Source organism: Chlorocebus sabaeus, chromosome 25 (assembly GCF_047675955.1).
Source record: "Chlorocebus sabaeus isolate Y175 chromosome 25, mChlSab1.0.hap1, whole genome shotgun sequence".
In the NCBI taxonomy this organism is placed as follows: Eukaryota; Metazoa; Chordata; class Mammalia; order Primates; family Cercopithecidae; genus Chlorocebus; species Chlorocebus sabaeus.
Window position 1 is genome coordinate 59,591,958 of NC_132928.1, and position 14,474 is coordinate 59,606,431.

A 14,474-nucleotide genomic window follows, 5' to 3' on the forward strand; every position below is an offset into this window, starting at 1 on the left:
GATAGACCTTCCTTCTCTTAAGTTTTCTAAATTATTTTATGATTAATGCAAAATGATAGCACTGATATAGTTCTAAATGTATGTAAAGTAAATTTTCAAGATAATTTTATTAAAAATGGAAGACAGTAAACTGACTTAAAGGGAGATGCAGTTTCTACACTTCATTCAATCCAGTGAAATGTAGATTTCTTCAATTCCCACCTATGAGTGAGAACATGCAGTGTTTGGTTTTCTGTTCTTGTAATAGTTTGCTGAGAATGATGGTTTCCAGTTGCATCCATGTCCCTACAGAGGACACAAACTCATTCTTTTTTATGGCTGCATAGTATTCCATGGTGTATATGGGCCACATTTTCTTAATCCAGTCTGTCATTGATGGACATTTGGGTTCGTTCCAAGTCTTTGCTATTGTCTTGTCACCATCTCAATAAATATAATTCAAGATATTGGCTTATTTCATTTAAGTCATTAAATTTATTAGTATAAAGTTCATAATTTTCAAATTATCATTTTTATACCAGTAGAATCTGAATGATGTCCCTTCTTTCATTTCAGATATTAGTAATTTTTCCTATCTTTATCTACTTACCTGTTGATATCTCTGTGCTCAGTTTATCAGTCTGGCAAAAATACAAATTAAAAATGATAAAAAATTTGAAGAGAATTCAAAAATTGTATAGAAACAGTAATTAAACATGTGAAAATATGTTCATACCATTAATAATCAGGGAAATGCAATTAAAATCAAGTGAGATAGCCCTGCACGCTTATTAGAATGATGAGAGTAAACAGACAAATTGAAAAACCCCAAAATACCAAGTGCTGGAAAGGATTTGGCTAAATCTGAACTTATACATTGTTGGTAGAAATGCAGAACGGCAGTCACTTTGGAAAACAGTTTGGCGGTTTTGTACAGAGTCATTCATATATTTACCACATAACTAAGTAAGCGTATTCTTAGATAATTGAACAGGAGTAAAGAAAACTAATTAACACAAAAATCTGTATGTAAATTTTTTTAGTAGCTTTACTCATAGTTGCCAAAAGCTAGAAGCAACTCAAATGTCTTTCTACTAGCGAATGAATAAACTGTGGTACAGTCATACCATGGAATAGTACCTAACAATAAAAAAAAAACCAACATAGATTGTCTTCAAATGCATTGCGCTAAATGAAAGAAACCAGATTCAAAAGGTTACAGCTCCTATGATTACGTTTAGATGACATTCTGGAAAAGGTAAAATTATAGGAACAGAAAACAGATCAGTATTTACCAGAGCCTGGGGTTGTGGGGATAAGACAACTCCAGAGGAATACAAGGGAATTTTGGAGGATGACAGAACTGCTCTATATTTTGATTATGTGGGTAATTATGTGACTTACAAGTTTGTCAAAACTTAGAGAACTGTAGGCCAAGAAGAATGCATTTTAGTGTATATAAATTATGGTACAATTTAAATAAAGCATCATGCTGTATTTAATATTCTACAATTTTTCACTCAGTATCATGTTTCTAATATTCAACAATGACATATGTAAAGTTCAAGTTCATCAACTTTCTCTGCTGCATATTATTGTATTGTGTGAATATTTCAAATGTATTCATTCATTCTCCTGCAAAAGTATTTCATTATTGTTTTTCGATTTTTCATTTTCTACTAGTTCAATATTTCTCCAATGATATTGGAAGAAATATTGAAGTATAGAACTAGGAGTAGAATTGCTCTGGACCTTCGCGGTGAGTGTTACAGCTCTTAAAGATGGTGTGTCCAGAGTTTGTTCCTTCAGATGTTCAGATGTGTCCAGAGTTTCTGCCTTCCAGTGGGTTTGTGGTCCTGCTGACTTCAGGAGTGAAGCTGTGGACCTTCGCAGCAAGTGTTACAGCTCTTTAAAGGTGGTGCAGACCCAAAGAGTGAGCAGCAGCAAGATTTATTGTGAAGAGCGAAAGAACAAAGCTTCCACAGCATGGAAGCAGACCCAGGCAGGTTGCCGCTGCTGGCTCTGGTGGCCAGGTTTTAGTTGCTTATTTGGCCCCACCCACGTCCTGCTGATTGGTCCATTTTACAGAGTGCTGATTGGTGCATTTACAATCCTTTAGCTAGACAAAGAGCACTGATTGGTGTATTTTTACAGAGTGCTGATTGGTGTGTTTATAATCCTTTAGCTAGACACAGAGTGCTGATTGGTGCATTTACAATCCTCTAGCTAGACAGAAAAGTTTTCCAAGTCCCCATCCAACCCAGATGTCCAGCTGGCTTCGCCTGTCACTGATGATGCTGTTTGCTTGTCTGTTTAAAATGCTGACAGCCAGATCTCCTCATTGTAAAGTAACATTTCTTTCCCTTTAGAATTATCAAGAAATATGTGGAGTAAAACTTTGCCTCACTTTAAATTATTTTAAAGTAAATTAATAGGGCTTATTTGAATCCATTGTTTATTGGGGCTTGCAAAACAGTAACTATCATTATTTTTCTCCATTCCTACCAGGTATTTTTCTGTTAAGAAGAGCTTTTCCTTGTCAAAAGGAGGTGAAATCTGGTTTATTTCCAAAAGAATTAGATTAAGTGTTTCTTTCTTTTAATTACCAGTTTTCAGAGTGAAGATCTGATGTAGTAGTTGCCTCCAATGGAAGCGGGGTTCTTTTTTCCCTGTTTTTCTATGTTGTTGAGTATCATTATGGATTTCATTTTTTTATTTATTTTATGTGTCAAATCAATCCCAGTAATTCCATTTGATACCCAAATTGCCTCAAATTCACCAGTGTCCTTTTTACATAATCTTATTAGTCTTTTTCTATGTCCTTACTGTCAAGCATAAAATGTTCCAGGCTCATCTTGTACTTTTCCTGCCATAGACAGACAGCTTATCTAGTTCAGTCCCAGTTTCAGTTATCTATTTATTGCTCTGGTTTCCGTTTCCAGCCATCTCTTTTCCTTCTGGCCTCTGGGCATTTTCTCTAGGCTTTTGTTGTTGCTGTTGTTTTTTTCAAGCTCAGATTTGCATTTTTTCAAGCTCAGTTTTGCATTTTTTCAACACCAAATATTTATTCAGTGACAACTATAGGCTGAATACAAAAGTGAACAAAATAAATTCTCTGAGCTCAAGGAGATGACTTACATTCCAAAAATCCTTGTTATATTATCTATGCATTTTAATGTATATTTTTGTCTTTCAATTTTAGGTATTGTGAAGGTTTTAAAGTAATCTAGCCTGCTATATTACCGTTAAAGTTGTCATAAATGATAATTTGTAAAATTTTACATCATTTTGCGGAATTAATATTTAGAAAAACAAACAATAGGAAGTCCAGTGAGGAAGGACTTGCAGTACTCTAGGTATAAAGTGGTTAGACTATTGGTAGAAGTAAGAATGGAGAAAAAAACTGGACTACCTGAATATCTTGAAGGAAGAAAAGATATAATTTTGTAACACTTTAGTAAGAGGGCATGATACAGAGGAAGGAGTTAAAATTAGCTTCAAATTTTCTTCCCTGGCAGAATAAAGAATGACTATAACATCTACAGAAATAGTGTTGTAGCTGGTGTTAATGGGTGGGAAGATAAAAATATATTTTGTTGGGTAAGGACTGTATTTCTATATTTAATATACCATGCAGTGCCTTAACATGGTGTTTTACACATAACGGATAATCAATAATTGCATCAACGTACTGCATTTGAAAAAAGCAACAGAGCAACTACATGCACGTCTCAAGGCAATTGAGAAAACAGGACTAGAAGACAGTGAATAAGTGACAAGATTATAGGTGAGGAGGGGGAGTGGAGATGCTTTCTTTGCATCCCTAGAACTTGGTTTGGTGTTTGGCACACAGCCAGCCCTCAATTCACATTTATCAAATAAATGAACCTAAATCATTTGCATAGACGTAATAGCTGAACTCATGGGAATAGATCTTAAACCAGAGAACATTCAGTTATAAAAGAACCCTTCTTTCCTATGTCCTGCACTGCTCACAATTGCCTGCCTCAGAAGAAGCAATTCTAAACATACCTTGAGTTAGGGATAATTGGTGGAGTTGGAATTTCAGGAACTGTTTGTTGTTGTTGTTTGTTTGTTTTGGTTGGGGAGAGGTGTATTCTAGATCTAAGACATCAAAGTGACAGACTTGCCAGCTTCAAGGTAGATATTAATTATATCCATTTTGTACACGGGTCAGATTATCTCCACAAATTAGAGCTTATAAGTGCCGTCAGTGCAATCCAGGCCCCCAAATAGAAACCTCCCTTATTAGCTAGGACTGGACTGCTCTGTAGCATTGGCTAACAGGTTCTCGGATTCCCCTCCGTCCTTTCAAGCTGACCTGACAGCCCTTTCTATTCCCATCCTCAAGGGGGCGGTGACTACGGAGCCACTCCTTAGTCACGGACGCTCAAATGTGCACCAAAACTTCCCTGCTCCGCTCCCCAGCACGTCAAACTCGGAGGCCAGCGCCTCAGACTGAGCCTGCGCATATAAATGGTGCAGAGCAAGCGCATGCGTCCTGACGGCCCGGCATAGGCGGCTCTGGGCGGGTCTGGGCCGCTCCAGTGTTTTGGGGCCCAGGAGCTGTGGGAGGAGCTGGAGGCTTCACCGTGGTAACCAAAGCGCCGCTGCTGCCCCGCCTTGCAGGCCTCAGGACTGTCATCGCCTCTGGGTGTGAGGGTACTTTGGTCACCGTCCCCGGAAATAGCCGCGCCTGCCTCTCAGACACCCCATCCTCCCCACGCCGCTGCCGCTGCCGCCATGCAAGGGGAGGACGCCAGATACCTCAAAAGGTGACGACTCCCCAAGGCTCTGTCCTACCCTCCTTGCCAGGGCCCTGAAGATGGTCTTGGGTTGGCTGTGAGATGTCACTGGGCAACGCTAGTTTAGAAGAGGGGATGGGAAGCAGGGAGAGAAGTCACCGAAAGGAGAGGGAAAAGGTGAAGCGGGGAAAAAAAGAAGAGAGTTCTGGGGGGTTTCAAGGTGCTCTGACCTGACTTGCGGAGCCCTGACAGCATTGAAAGATGGCTTCTTCGCTGCATCACCTTATTCCAGGAGGAGAGGGAGGTAGGGCAAGGTAAACCGCGTCTGTCTTTGTTTTTTTTTCCCCCTCTGCCCAGACTCTCCATTTTCCCATAATAGATAAAGCCCATGAGAGCCTGGGAATGAAATCTGGTGCATCCGCCCTCGGGCCTCAGTTTGGGGTTCACTGCCATGGGGTTTTGAAATGATGAAGGAGAAGGAAGTGGTGGATTCTACCTTTTGAAAGGCTGGATTGAGATGTTGATTTCTAGTCTCTTTCTGCTTTCCTCATCCATGTCATCCATTTGACTGCCATATATACAACATAATTTTTGTAGGACATTTCGTAATTATCAAGAGGTTTGTTCAGAAGCTTGATGACAATAAAATAGACCATCATTTCTTTTAAATATTTATAGTATCAATTACTCAAAAAATTGTAGTCTGTTGGGATTATTTGGCTGCTGGCAAATACTCAGATCATTCCTGATTGAAAAAAAACGATACCTCCCACTGGACCAAGAGTAAGCAGTGATCCAATAGAAAAAGATTTTAATTCAGTACTGATTCAGTAAATACCCTGGAAAAGTCACATGTATTCCTTCCTTTGGGCACAGTTTCCTCATCTGAAAATGGGACAGGTATTAACTTCTGAGAGATACGAGGACGAAAGATGAAAACACTTTTAAAAAATGAAACATGAATGTAAGGTGGTGGTATTATTTGAAGTCATAATACACTTGTACTGAATATTTTTATTCTGGCTTGGCTGAGCTCTCATCATCACAGAAAGATCTTCCAAGTGTTAGTAGACTCATAAAAGGGATTCAAACAATTGTTTAATAAATAATCAACTATATTGTCCTTGCAAGACAGGCATGTATTGTCTGTCTTTATCATTTTATATAAATATATCTGAAACTGGCAAATAGCCAGACTTTATAAGTAAAAATTTTTTAATGAATATATAAGCTTACATCAGTGTTTATTTCCTCACTGAATTTTACTTAACGTTGGTTTTTAAAATACCTTTGTTAAAAATTTTGTGACACAAGAAAATAAATTGTCTTTTAACTTTCAATTCAAAATTGTTCTGGAACAAAGAGCCGCTGTTATACCATTAGCTGATTTTCATGTAATATATTTGTGTCAGAGGTAGTTATTCTTAACATTATGGTACTAGTATGGACTCTCAGGCTTACTGTGACTTATAATTCTCAACCCATTGTTTGCTTTTAAACACATACTATCTAGAGTTCCAAAATTAAAACTGAGCCAGTCAATGAAATGTTTGAAGTAAAATGAGATTAGAATCTGGAATGGCTGAAAAATACATTTCTCAATTTCATCTAATTTTTACTATAAATAAGAAAAAGTTTGAATCGTCTGCTTTCAGACTAGAAATATATAGGAGACATGTATTCATACAGGCCTGATGGAAAATATTTATGATGTCCAATAGAACCTTCCATTTTAATTATTGTTTTTTGACCATGATTACATATATTCTTTAACAATATTTTTACTTTTATATTTTGCTTTTCACAAGACAGCAGATAGCAGTATATTTTCCGTCCCTTCCTACCTGCATAATTCCATATTCTGGTCTTACAAAAATAATTTTCTTTTGGATCCCTATGTGTTTTGGTGTTTGATTCTTACATGCCCTTCCCTTTATCTGGAACTTGTCCTTTTCTTTGCCTGGCTAATTCCTCATCTTTCGTGTTTTGATATAAATACTACTTTTTCCAGAAGGCTTTCCTGAACTTCCCTTTCCCACCTCACAATCCAGGTCAGGTATACCTGTTAGGGTCTCATGATACTTAATACCTTGTTTTTCTCTAATCTTACTACTTTATATTTTCTTCCGGTTTATAAACTTCATAAAGGTAAGGTGCTATGTCTATCTTAACTTCCTATTGTGTCCCCAGCACTCAGCAAGGTGCCTGAAACATAGATTATTAAGTAAAGTCAGAGTAAGACTAGAAAGAAATGTGGGCCAAATCATATGGGGCTTATGACCTTTAGTAAAGAGTTGAGAGTTTATTATGAGTGCATTGGGGAACTATTGAAGTATATTAAAAGTGAACATTTGTTCATTCATTCAATAGTTGAGATTCTACTATGTAAAAGTCATTGAGCCAAGTGATAAAACATATTTGGCAAATGAAACAAGTATATTCCCTGCCTTCATGGCATTTACACTCTAGCAAGTAATACAGACTTTAAAACATATTGATATTTATTGTATTTATACGTGCTATATGAAAAAAAGTATGTGGGCTTTTGTGTCAAGCTTTTCTCACATAGTATATCAAGGTCCATCTGTGTTGTAGCATGTATCAGTACTTCATTCCTTTATATAGTTGCATAATATTTGCTGTGGTTTGGATATAATTTGTTTCCACCAAAGCTCATGTTAAAACTTGGTCCCCCAGTGTGGCAGTGTTGGGAGTTGGAGCCTGGGAGGTGTTTCAGTTTTTGGGGTGGATCCCTCACGAATGGCTTGGTGATGTTCTTGCCGGAGTGAGTGAATTCTTGCTCTAGTGAGACTGGATTAGTTCTCTTGGGAGTGGATTAGTTCCCTCTAGAGTTGGTTGTTATAAAGCCAGGAAGACCCTCGGGTATTCTCTCTTCTCTCTTCCTCTTTGATTTTGTCCACTGTGTTATAATGAAGCACAAAGCCCTCACTAGAAGCCAGGGTCATGCCCTTGAACTTCCCAGCCTGCAGAACCGTAAGCTAAATAAACCCCTTTTCCTTATAAATTACCTAGTCTCAAGTAATCTGTTATAGCAACATAAAATTGACTAATTCAGTATTCCATTTTATGGATATACCACATTTTGTTTGTTTATTACTCATCTGGTGATGGACGTTTGGGATGTTTCTACCTATTGGCTATTGGGAATAAAGCTATTGTGAACTTTACTGTACAAGTTTTTGTTTGAACACCTGTTTTCTATCTTTTGGTGTATACCTAGGCCTGGAATTGCTAGAGCATATGGTAATTCTATGTTTAATTCATTGAGGAACCACTAAAATGTCTTCCCTAGTGACTGCACCATTTTACATTCCCACCAGCAATGTATAAGAATTCCAGTTTTTCCATATCCTCACTAACACTGGTTATTTTCTGTTCTATAATTATTACTGTGCTAGTGGATATCAAATGGTATCTTACTTTGGAATTGATTTGCCTTTCCCTAATTGCTAATGACATTAAGCTTTTCATGTGCTTCTTGGCCATTTATCTTTCTTTGGGAAAAGGAGTTCTTTATAATAGAACCTTGTCAGATACATGATTTACAGATACTTTGTCCCATTCTGTGGGTTTTCTTCACACTTTCTTGGTATGTAAAACTTTCATATGCAAACATTTTTAATTTTGGTAAAGTCTAATTTATTCTTTTGTTGCTCATGACTTTTGGCATCATTATTTAAGAAACCACTGCTAAATCCAAGGTCATGAAGGTTTGTCCTTCTGTTTTCTTCTAAGAGTTTTACAGTTTTAGCTCTTAAATTTAATATCTTTGATCCATCTTGAGTTAGTTTTTGTCTATGGTGTATGGTAAGGGTCCATCTTCATTCTTTTATATGTGACTATGGTGTATGGTAAGGGTCCATCTTCATTCTTTTGTGTGTGACTCTCTAGTTGTTCTGACATCGTTTGTCAGAACAAATGTCAGAAAAGAACAATAGACTGTTGTTTTCCTCCATGAATGGTTTGAGCAATTTTTTTGAAAATTAAATGACCAAAAATGTTGGGGTTTATTCCTGCACTCTCAATTATATTTCATTTATCTGTCTGTCCATGTGCTGGTACCTCACTGTTTTGATTACTGAAGCTTTGTAGTGAGTTTTGAAATCCAGAAGTGTGAGTCCTCCAACTTTGTTGTTCTGTTTCAGCTATTTAGGGTTCCTTGTATTTCTATTTGAATTTTAGGGTTGACTTTTCCATTTCTGCCAAAAAAAAAAAAAAAAAAAAAGCGATTGAGACTTTTGGAATGTAATGAATCTGTAGATCACTTTGGGGAATATTGCCATCTTAACAATATTAAGTCATTTAGTTCATATTAATTTCTTTCAGCAACTTTTTGTTGTTTTCAGTATACAGTTGTTCCTTGGTTACATTTATTACTGAGTATTTTATTCTTTTTGATAGTATTGGAAATGAAATTTTCTAAATTTCCTTTGCATATTTTTCAGCTCCAATATATAGAAAAATAGTGGATTTTTTTGGTGTGTTCTGATCTATTCTCTAACTATGCTGAATTTGTTTATTAGCTCTAGCCAGTTTTTTGTGCCACTTTTAGAATTTTCTATACATAAGATTATGTCTTCTGCAGATAGAAATAATTTTACTTCTTCTTTTTCAATCTGGATGCCTTTTTTTTTCCCCCATGCCTCATTGCTCTGGCTAGAATTTCCAGTACTATGTTGAATAGAAGTCAGGAAAGTGGATAAACATTCTTGTGTTGTTCCTGATCTTAGGGGGAAAGCTTTCATTCTTTCACCATTGAATATGACATTGGCTGTAGATTTTTCATATATGCCCTTTATTATGTTAAGGGACTTTTCTTCGATTCCTAATTTATCAAGTACTTTTATCATAAAAGGATGTTGGGTTTTGTCAGATGCCTTTTCTGCATCAATTGAGATAATCATGTACTTTTTTGCTTCATTCCATTAATGTGGTGTATTGTATTGAAATGCCCGTGTGGCCATGTTGTGTGGTCCTTTTGATATACTTCTGGATTCTGTTTGCTCGTATTTTGAGGATTTTCACATGTATATTCATAAAGGATATTGGTCTGTAGGTTTTCCTGTAGTGTCTTTGTCTTGCTTTGGTATCGGGGTAATGGTGGCCTCATGGAATGAATTAGGAAGTGTTTCCTCTACTGTTATATATTTTGGAAGAGTTCCAGGGTTTTTTATGTTAATTTGTCTTTAAATGCTTAGTAGAATTCACCAGTGAGGCCACCTGGTACTGTACTATTCTTTGTTGAAAGGTTTATGATTACTGATTCAATCACCTTACCTCTAGTTCTGTTCAGATTTTCTATGTGTTTTGAGTCAGTTTTGGTAGTTTGTGTGTTTCTAGGAATTATTCTGTTTCATGTAGGTTATCCAATTTGTTGGTGTTCATATTATTCTTTTGTAATTTTTTAATCATCAAAAGAGCAGCAGTAATGTCCCACTTTCATTTCTGATTTTAGTAATTTGTGTCTCTTCTTTTCTTTTTTAATCAGTCTAACAAAGTTTTCCAAAAATGTTTGTTGATCTTTTCAAAGAACTAACCTTTGTTTTCATTTTCTCTGTTATTTTTCTAGTCTCTATTTTTATTGCTGCTTTCTATTATTTCCTTCTGCTGGCTTGGGGTTTTGTTTGCTCTTCTTTTTCTAGCCCCTTAAGGTGTAAAATTAAGTTAATTCAAAATCTTTTATTATTTTTTTTAAATAGAGCGTCAGTATAGAGTGTCTTACTGTGGATATCTTTGAATTTCTGAGTTTATCTTTGAATTTCATTGAGCTTCCTGGATGTGTAAATTTGTCTTTGGTCTAATTTAGGAAGTTTTTGACTGTTTTTTCCCAGTATTCTCTATGCTCCTTTCTTCCTCTCCTTTCATACCCTCATTATGCATATGTTGGTATACTAGATGGTGTTCCATAAGTCTCTTAGGTTCTGTTTATTTTTCTTCATTCTGTTTTCTTTCTGTGCTTCAAAATGGACGGTTTCATTTGACATATCTTCAAGTTTGCTGATTCTTTTCTCTCTCTGCTCAGATCTGCTATTAAAAACCCTGTAGTGTTTTTTTTATTTCAGTAATTGTACTTTTCAGCTCTAGTATTTTTATTTGGATCCTTATGATAATGTACTTTTAAACTATTTATTTGTTGAGACGTGTTTCTGCTTTTTCTTAGTTCTTTGCCCTGGTTTCTTTTTGCTCTTTGAACATATTTAAGACAGTTGATTTAAAGTCTTTGATAAGTCCAGTGTTTGTGCTGTAGCATGGACAGTTTCTGTGAATTTTTTTTATTCTGAGAATGAGCCATAGTTTCTTGTTTCTTTGCATGTTTCATATTTTTTTGTTGAAAACTGGGTATTTTGAATATTATGATGGCCAAAGAAAGAAAAGAAAAAAATACTCTTTGTGTCTTTGTAGGTTGACTCAGTGTTTGGATATGCCTTCAACACTTAGGCAATTTACAGTTTTATCTTAGCCTTCATTTGCTGCTTGCACAGAGCCTAAAGACCAGCCAGAGGTAAAATCTTGTGGTCTTACCAGGTTTTTTCTGGGTATGTATTCTGCCCTGACCATACTCATGGATTTGTAGATTTCTCTTTATGTGCAATAGCTTTTCAAAGCATCTATTCCCCCAAAATGTCTGACTCCCTGGACTTTCCTCTCAGGCTTTCAGCATGTGTTTTGTTTGACCCCGCTATTACTATTTATCCCAGGGGTCAGCAGCTTGTATGCTTGTCTTTCACTGATTTCAGTGACTGCATAGCTACACTATCCTGATAAGAGTTTAAAATCAGTCAAAACAAAGGAAAGCCCCTTGCAGCAGACCTCAAAGGAAACCCCATCAGTTGCAAAACAGTCAGACAAAATTCCTTGGGTGCAAGGTCCACATAACTCCTCTAGAACCAAGTATTAACAGTGGGAACGTGGGCTGCCATCTTTAAGACTGCCACTGTGCTTGAGAGTGGGGTGGATGTCTAGTGTAAGTGAAAAGACCATAATGGTCGCCTACCCTGTTTCTGTAACCTTTCTTCTGATTCAGCATTCACTTGGTTGCTATAAACCTTTGACTATCTTCCAGAGTTCTGATGAGGTTGATTGTGATAGTTTTTTTGCCAAGCTTTTCAGTGCTTCTGGGGAGTGCCAGCCTCTAGAGGTCCCTACTCTCACCATTTCACTGATGTCACTTAGCCATTATCTTTTCATATATTGCTTCTGTCCCCATTCTCTCTCACCTCTTTTCTGGGACTTCAAGTACATATACTAGACCTACTCAGTATGCATTGCTGAATTATACTTTTGCTTGTATTTTACGTCTTTTTGTCTCTATGTTTTATTCTGGTTGTTTTCTTCTGACTTATATTTTATACCACAGATTATCTCCTTACCTGTATCTAATCTGCTATTAAATGTATTTATTTATTATTATTCTTAATTTTGGTTATTGCATTTTTAATTCTAGAAATTAAAAAAATAATATCTAGTTTTTTCTGGAGATGACTATTCTTTGAGTATCATATATAGGAATATAAATGTTTAAATCTTCATTTGAGGCCTCAGATGATCTCTTTTTCCAGAGAAGATTATATTTTGTTTATGATGGTAAGAACTACTGAAAATTCAGAGTCACCTTAATTAGTTCTCAGAGATTCAACTAAATTAAACTGGGCTTTTTAGTCTTGTTGGTGACCGATCTGCATCTGTTTCACAGTTACTCCTAGGAGGTAATCCTCCTGTTTCCAGCTTAAAGCTTGGAGCTTTATCAGAGCCACTGTTCAGAGCACTCCAGAATCCACTTTTTGTGTCTCTAGCCTCATGTGATTATTAAAAGATTCCCAACCTCTCAGCCCTCTCTTTTCAGTTAGCATATACCTCTAGGGAAAAGTAGCATTGAATTCAAGATTTACCTCTCTTCATTTTCTTTTTCTCCTGGATCTTAGCACTGTAATTTTTTCTGCCTTTTTAGTTCTCTTATGGCCTCAAACAGATACACATGTATGTGTTTTTTGCCCTCAGCTTTTAAGATTTTCTTAGAAGGTGTGTTGGTTTGAATTACCTTAATCCTCTAATTCTCCATTACCAAGTCTAATGTTAGTAATAGAAACATAAAACTTGTTTTGGTTTTACCAATATGAAAACCATCCAGAATTGTAAGTATTTGAGTACACATAAGAGATTATTCCCTTCTTAATTTTTTAAAAATACGCATGACTTGAAAGCAAAAATTACGAAATTTTTGCGTGGGTTTATAAGGTAAGTACACATAATGCATATGACAGCTATAACATAAAGAATGGCGGGGGAGGTGTAGGCAATAGACCTACAATTTGTGAAGTAGCACAGCATTGACTCTTAAATACCTTGTGAGAAAAAAGGTAACCAAAACATTGTTCTTCCTAAAGCAACCACCAAAAACAATATTTTTAAGTATAGCGAAAACATCTACACAAAATGGAATTTAAAAAATAATAATTCACAAGGCTATTAGGAAAATAATCAAAGTATAGAGGGCCCAAACAGGAAATAAAAATGAAATGATAGATCTGAATCTAAGTATGTCAGTAATTGCGTTAAATGATCCAAAACAGTAATGTCCAATAGAACTTTCTTCACTGATGGAAATGTCTTACAGCTGCATCATCAAATACATAGCTACTGGCTGTATGGCTAATGAACACTTTGAATGTGGTTAGTACAGCTAAGGAATTGCATTTTAAATTATTTTTAAAATGTAATGTATTTAAATTTAATGTTAAATAGACCCACGTAGCTAGTGACTATTGTATCAGACAGCATAGGTTTTAACGTTCCAATGGAAAGGCAGGGATTACCAATATTTCTTTTAAAAAGAAAAAGGAAAAGCAAGACCCAATTATCTGTCATACCTGAAAAATATACTTTTAAGTATGAACATGGTAAGTTAATGGTAAATGCATGCAATCAAACAGTAAGCGTAAGAATGCTAGAATGACCATGTTCATGTCAGATAAAATAGACTTTAAGAAAAAGTATACTGTAAAAACTATAGAGGAGTATTTCATACTGATAAAATCTGCTACATCCAGACAGTTTTAAAGTCAAATCGTAATAAAATTTTCGGGAAGCAGATGCTTCCAATTATGTACAACTCTTCCAAGAAGTCTAGAAAGAAAGGATACTCCTCAACTAATTTATATTAAGATTTTAGAATAATCTCCATATGAAAGTCAGAAAAAGGACATTAGAAAGGAAAATTGCAGGCTCAATGAACAAGGATGCAAATTTAATCCAACAGTGTTTTAAGACAGCATTAATAAGTTGTGCTTATTCTAAGACTATGAGTATGGTTTTATGTATTTAATGAATTTGATGTAGTATATTTATGAATTAAAGAAGAACAATACATTTGATGACATTCACTACACATTCATGATTTAAGGAAAAAACTAAAGCCATAAATAAAAGGGAATTGTGATATAAACATACTAAATGAGGAAACTAGCCAGGTGTGGTGGCTCATGCCTGTCATCCCGGCACTTTGGGAGGCTGAGGCTGGTGGATCACTTGAGCCCAGGAGTTCAAGACCAGCCTGGGCAATATGGTGAAACCTCATCTCGATAAAAAATGCAAAACTTAGCTGGGCATGGTGGTGCATGCCTGTAGTCCCAGCTACTTGGAAGGCTGAGGTGGGAGGATTGCTTGGGCCTGGGAGGCAAGGCTGCAGTGAGCTGTGATCACACCACTGCT

General features: G+C 36.1%; 1 protein-coding gene across 5 annotated transcripts in view; it reads left to right on the forward strand.

The window, feature by feature from the left end:
- The first annotated feature begins 4,516 nt into the window (after positions 1–4,516).
- KIFAP3 (kinesin associated protein 3) overlaps positions 4,517–14,474 on the forward strand; it is a 147,527-nt gene continuing 137,569 nt past the window's right edge. For 2 of the 5 annotated variants that reach the window (XM_037985979.2, XM_007989549.3), the window contains exon 1: positions 4,517–4,775. In XM_037985979.2, the coding sequence (XP_037841907.1) occupies positions 4,744–4,775 (32 nt within the window). In that variant the 5' untranslated portion in view covers positions 4,517–4,743. Of the gene's footprint in view, positions 4,776–4,943; positions 5,060–14,474 lie in introns of those variants that run through there. The other 3 variants (XM_037985978.2, XM_007989550.3, XM_007989548.3) reach the window with 3 other exon arrangements.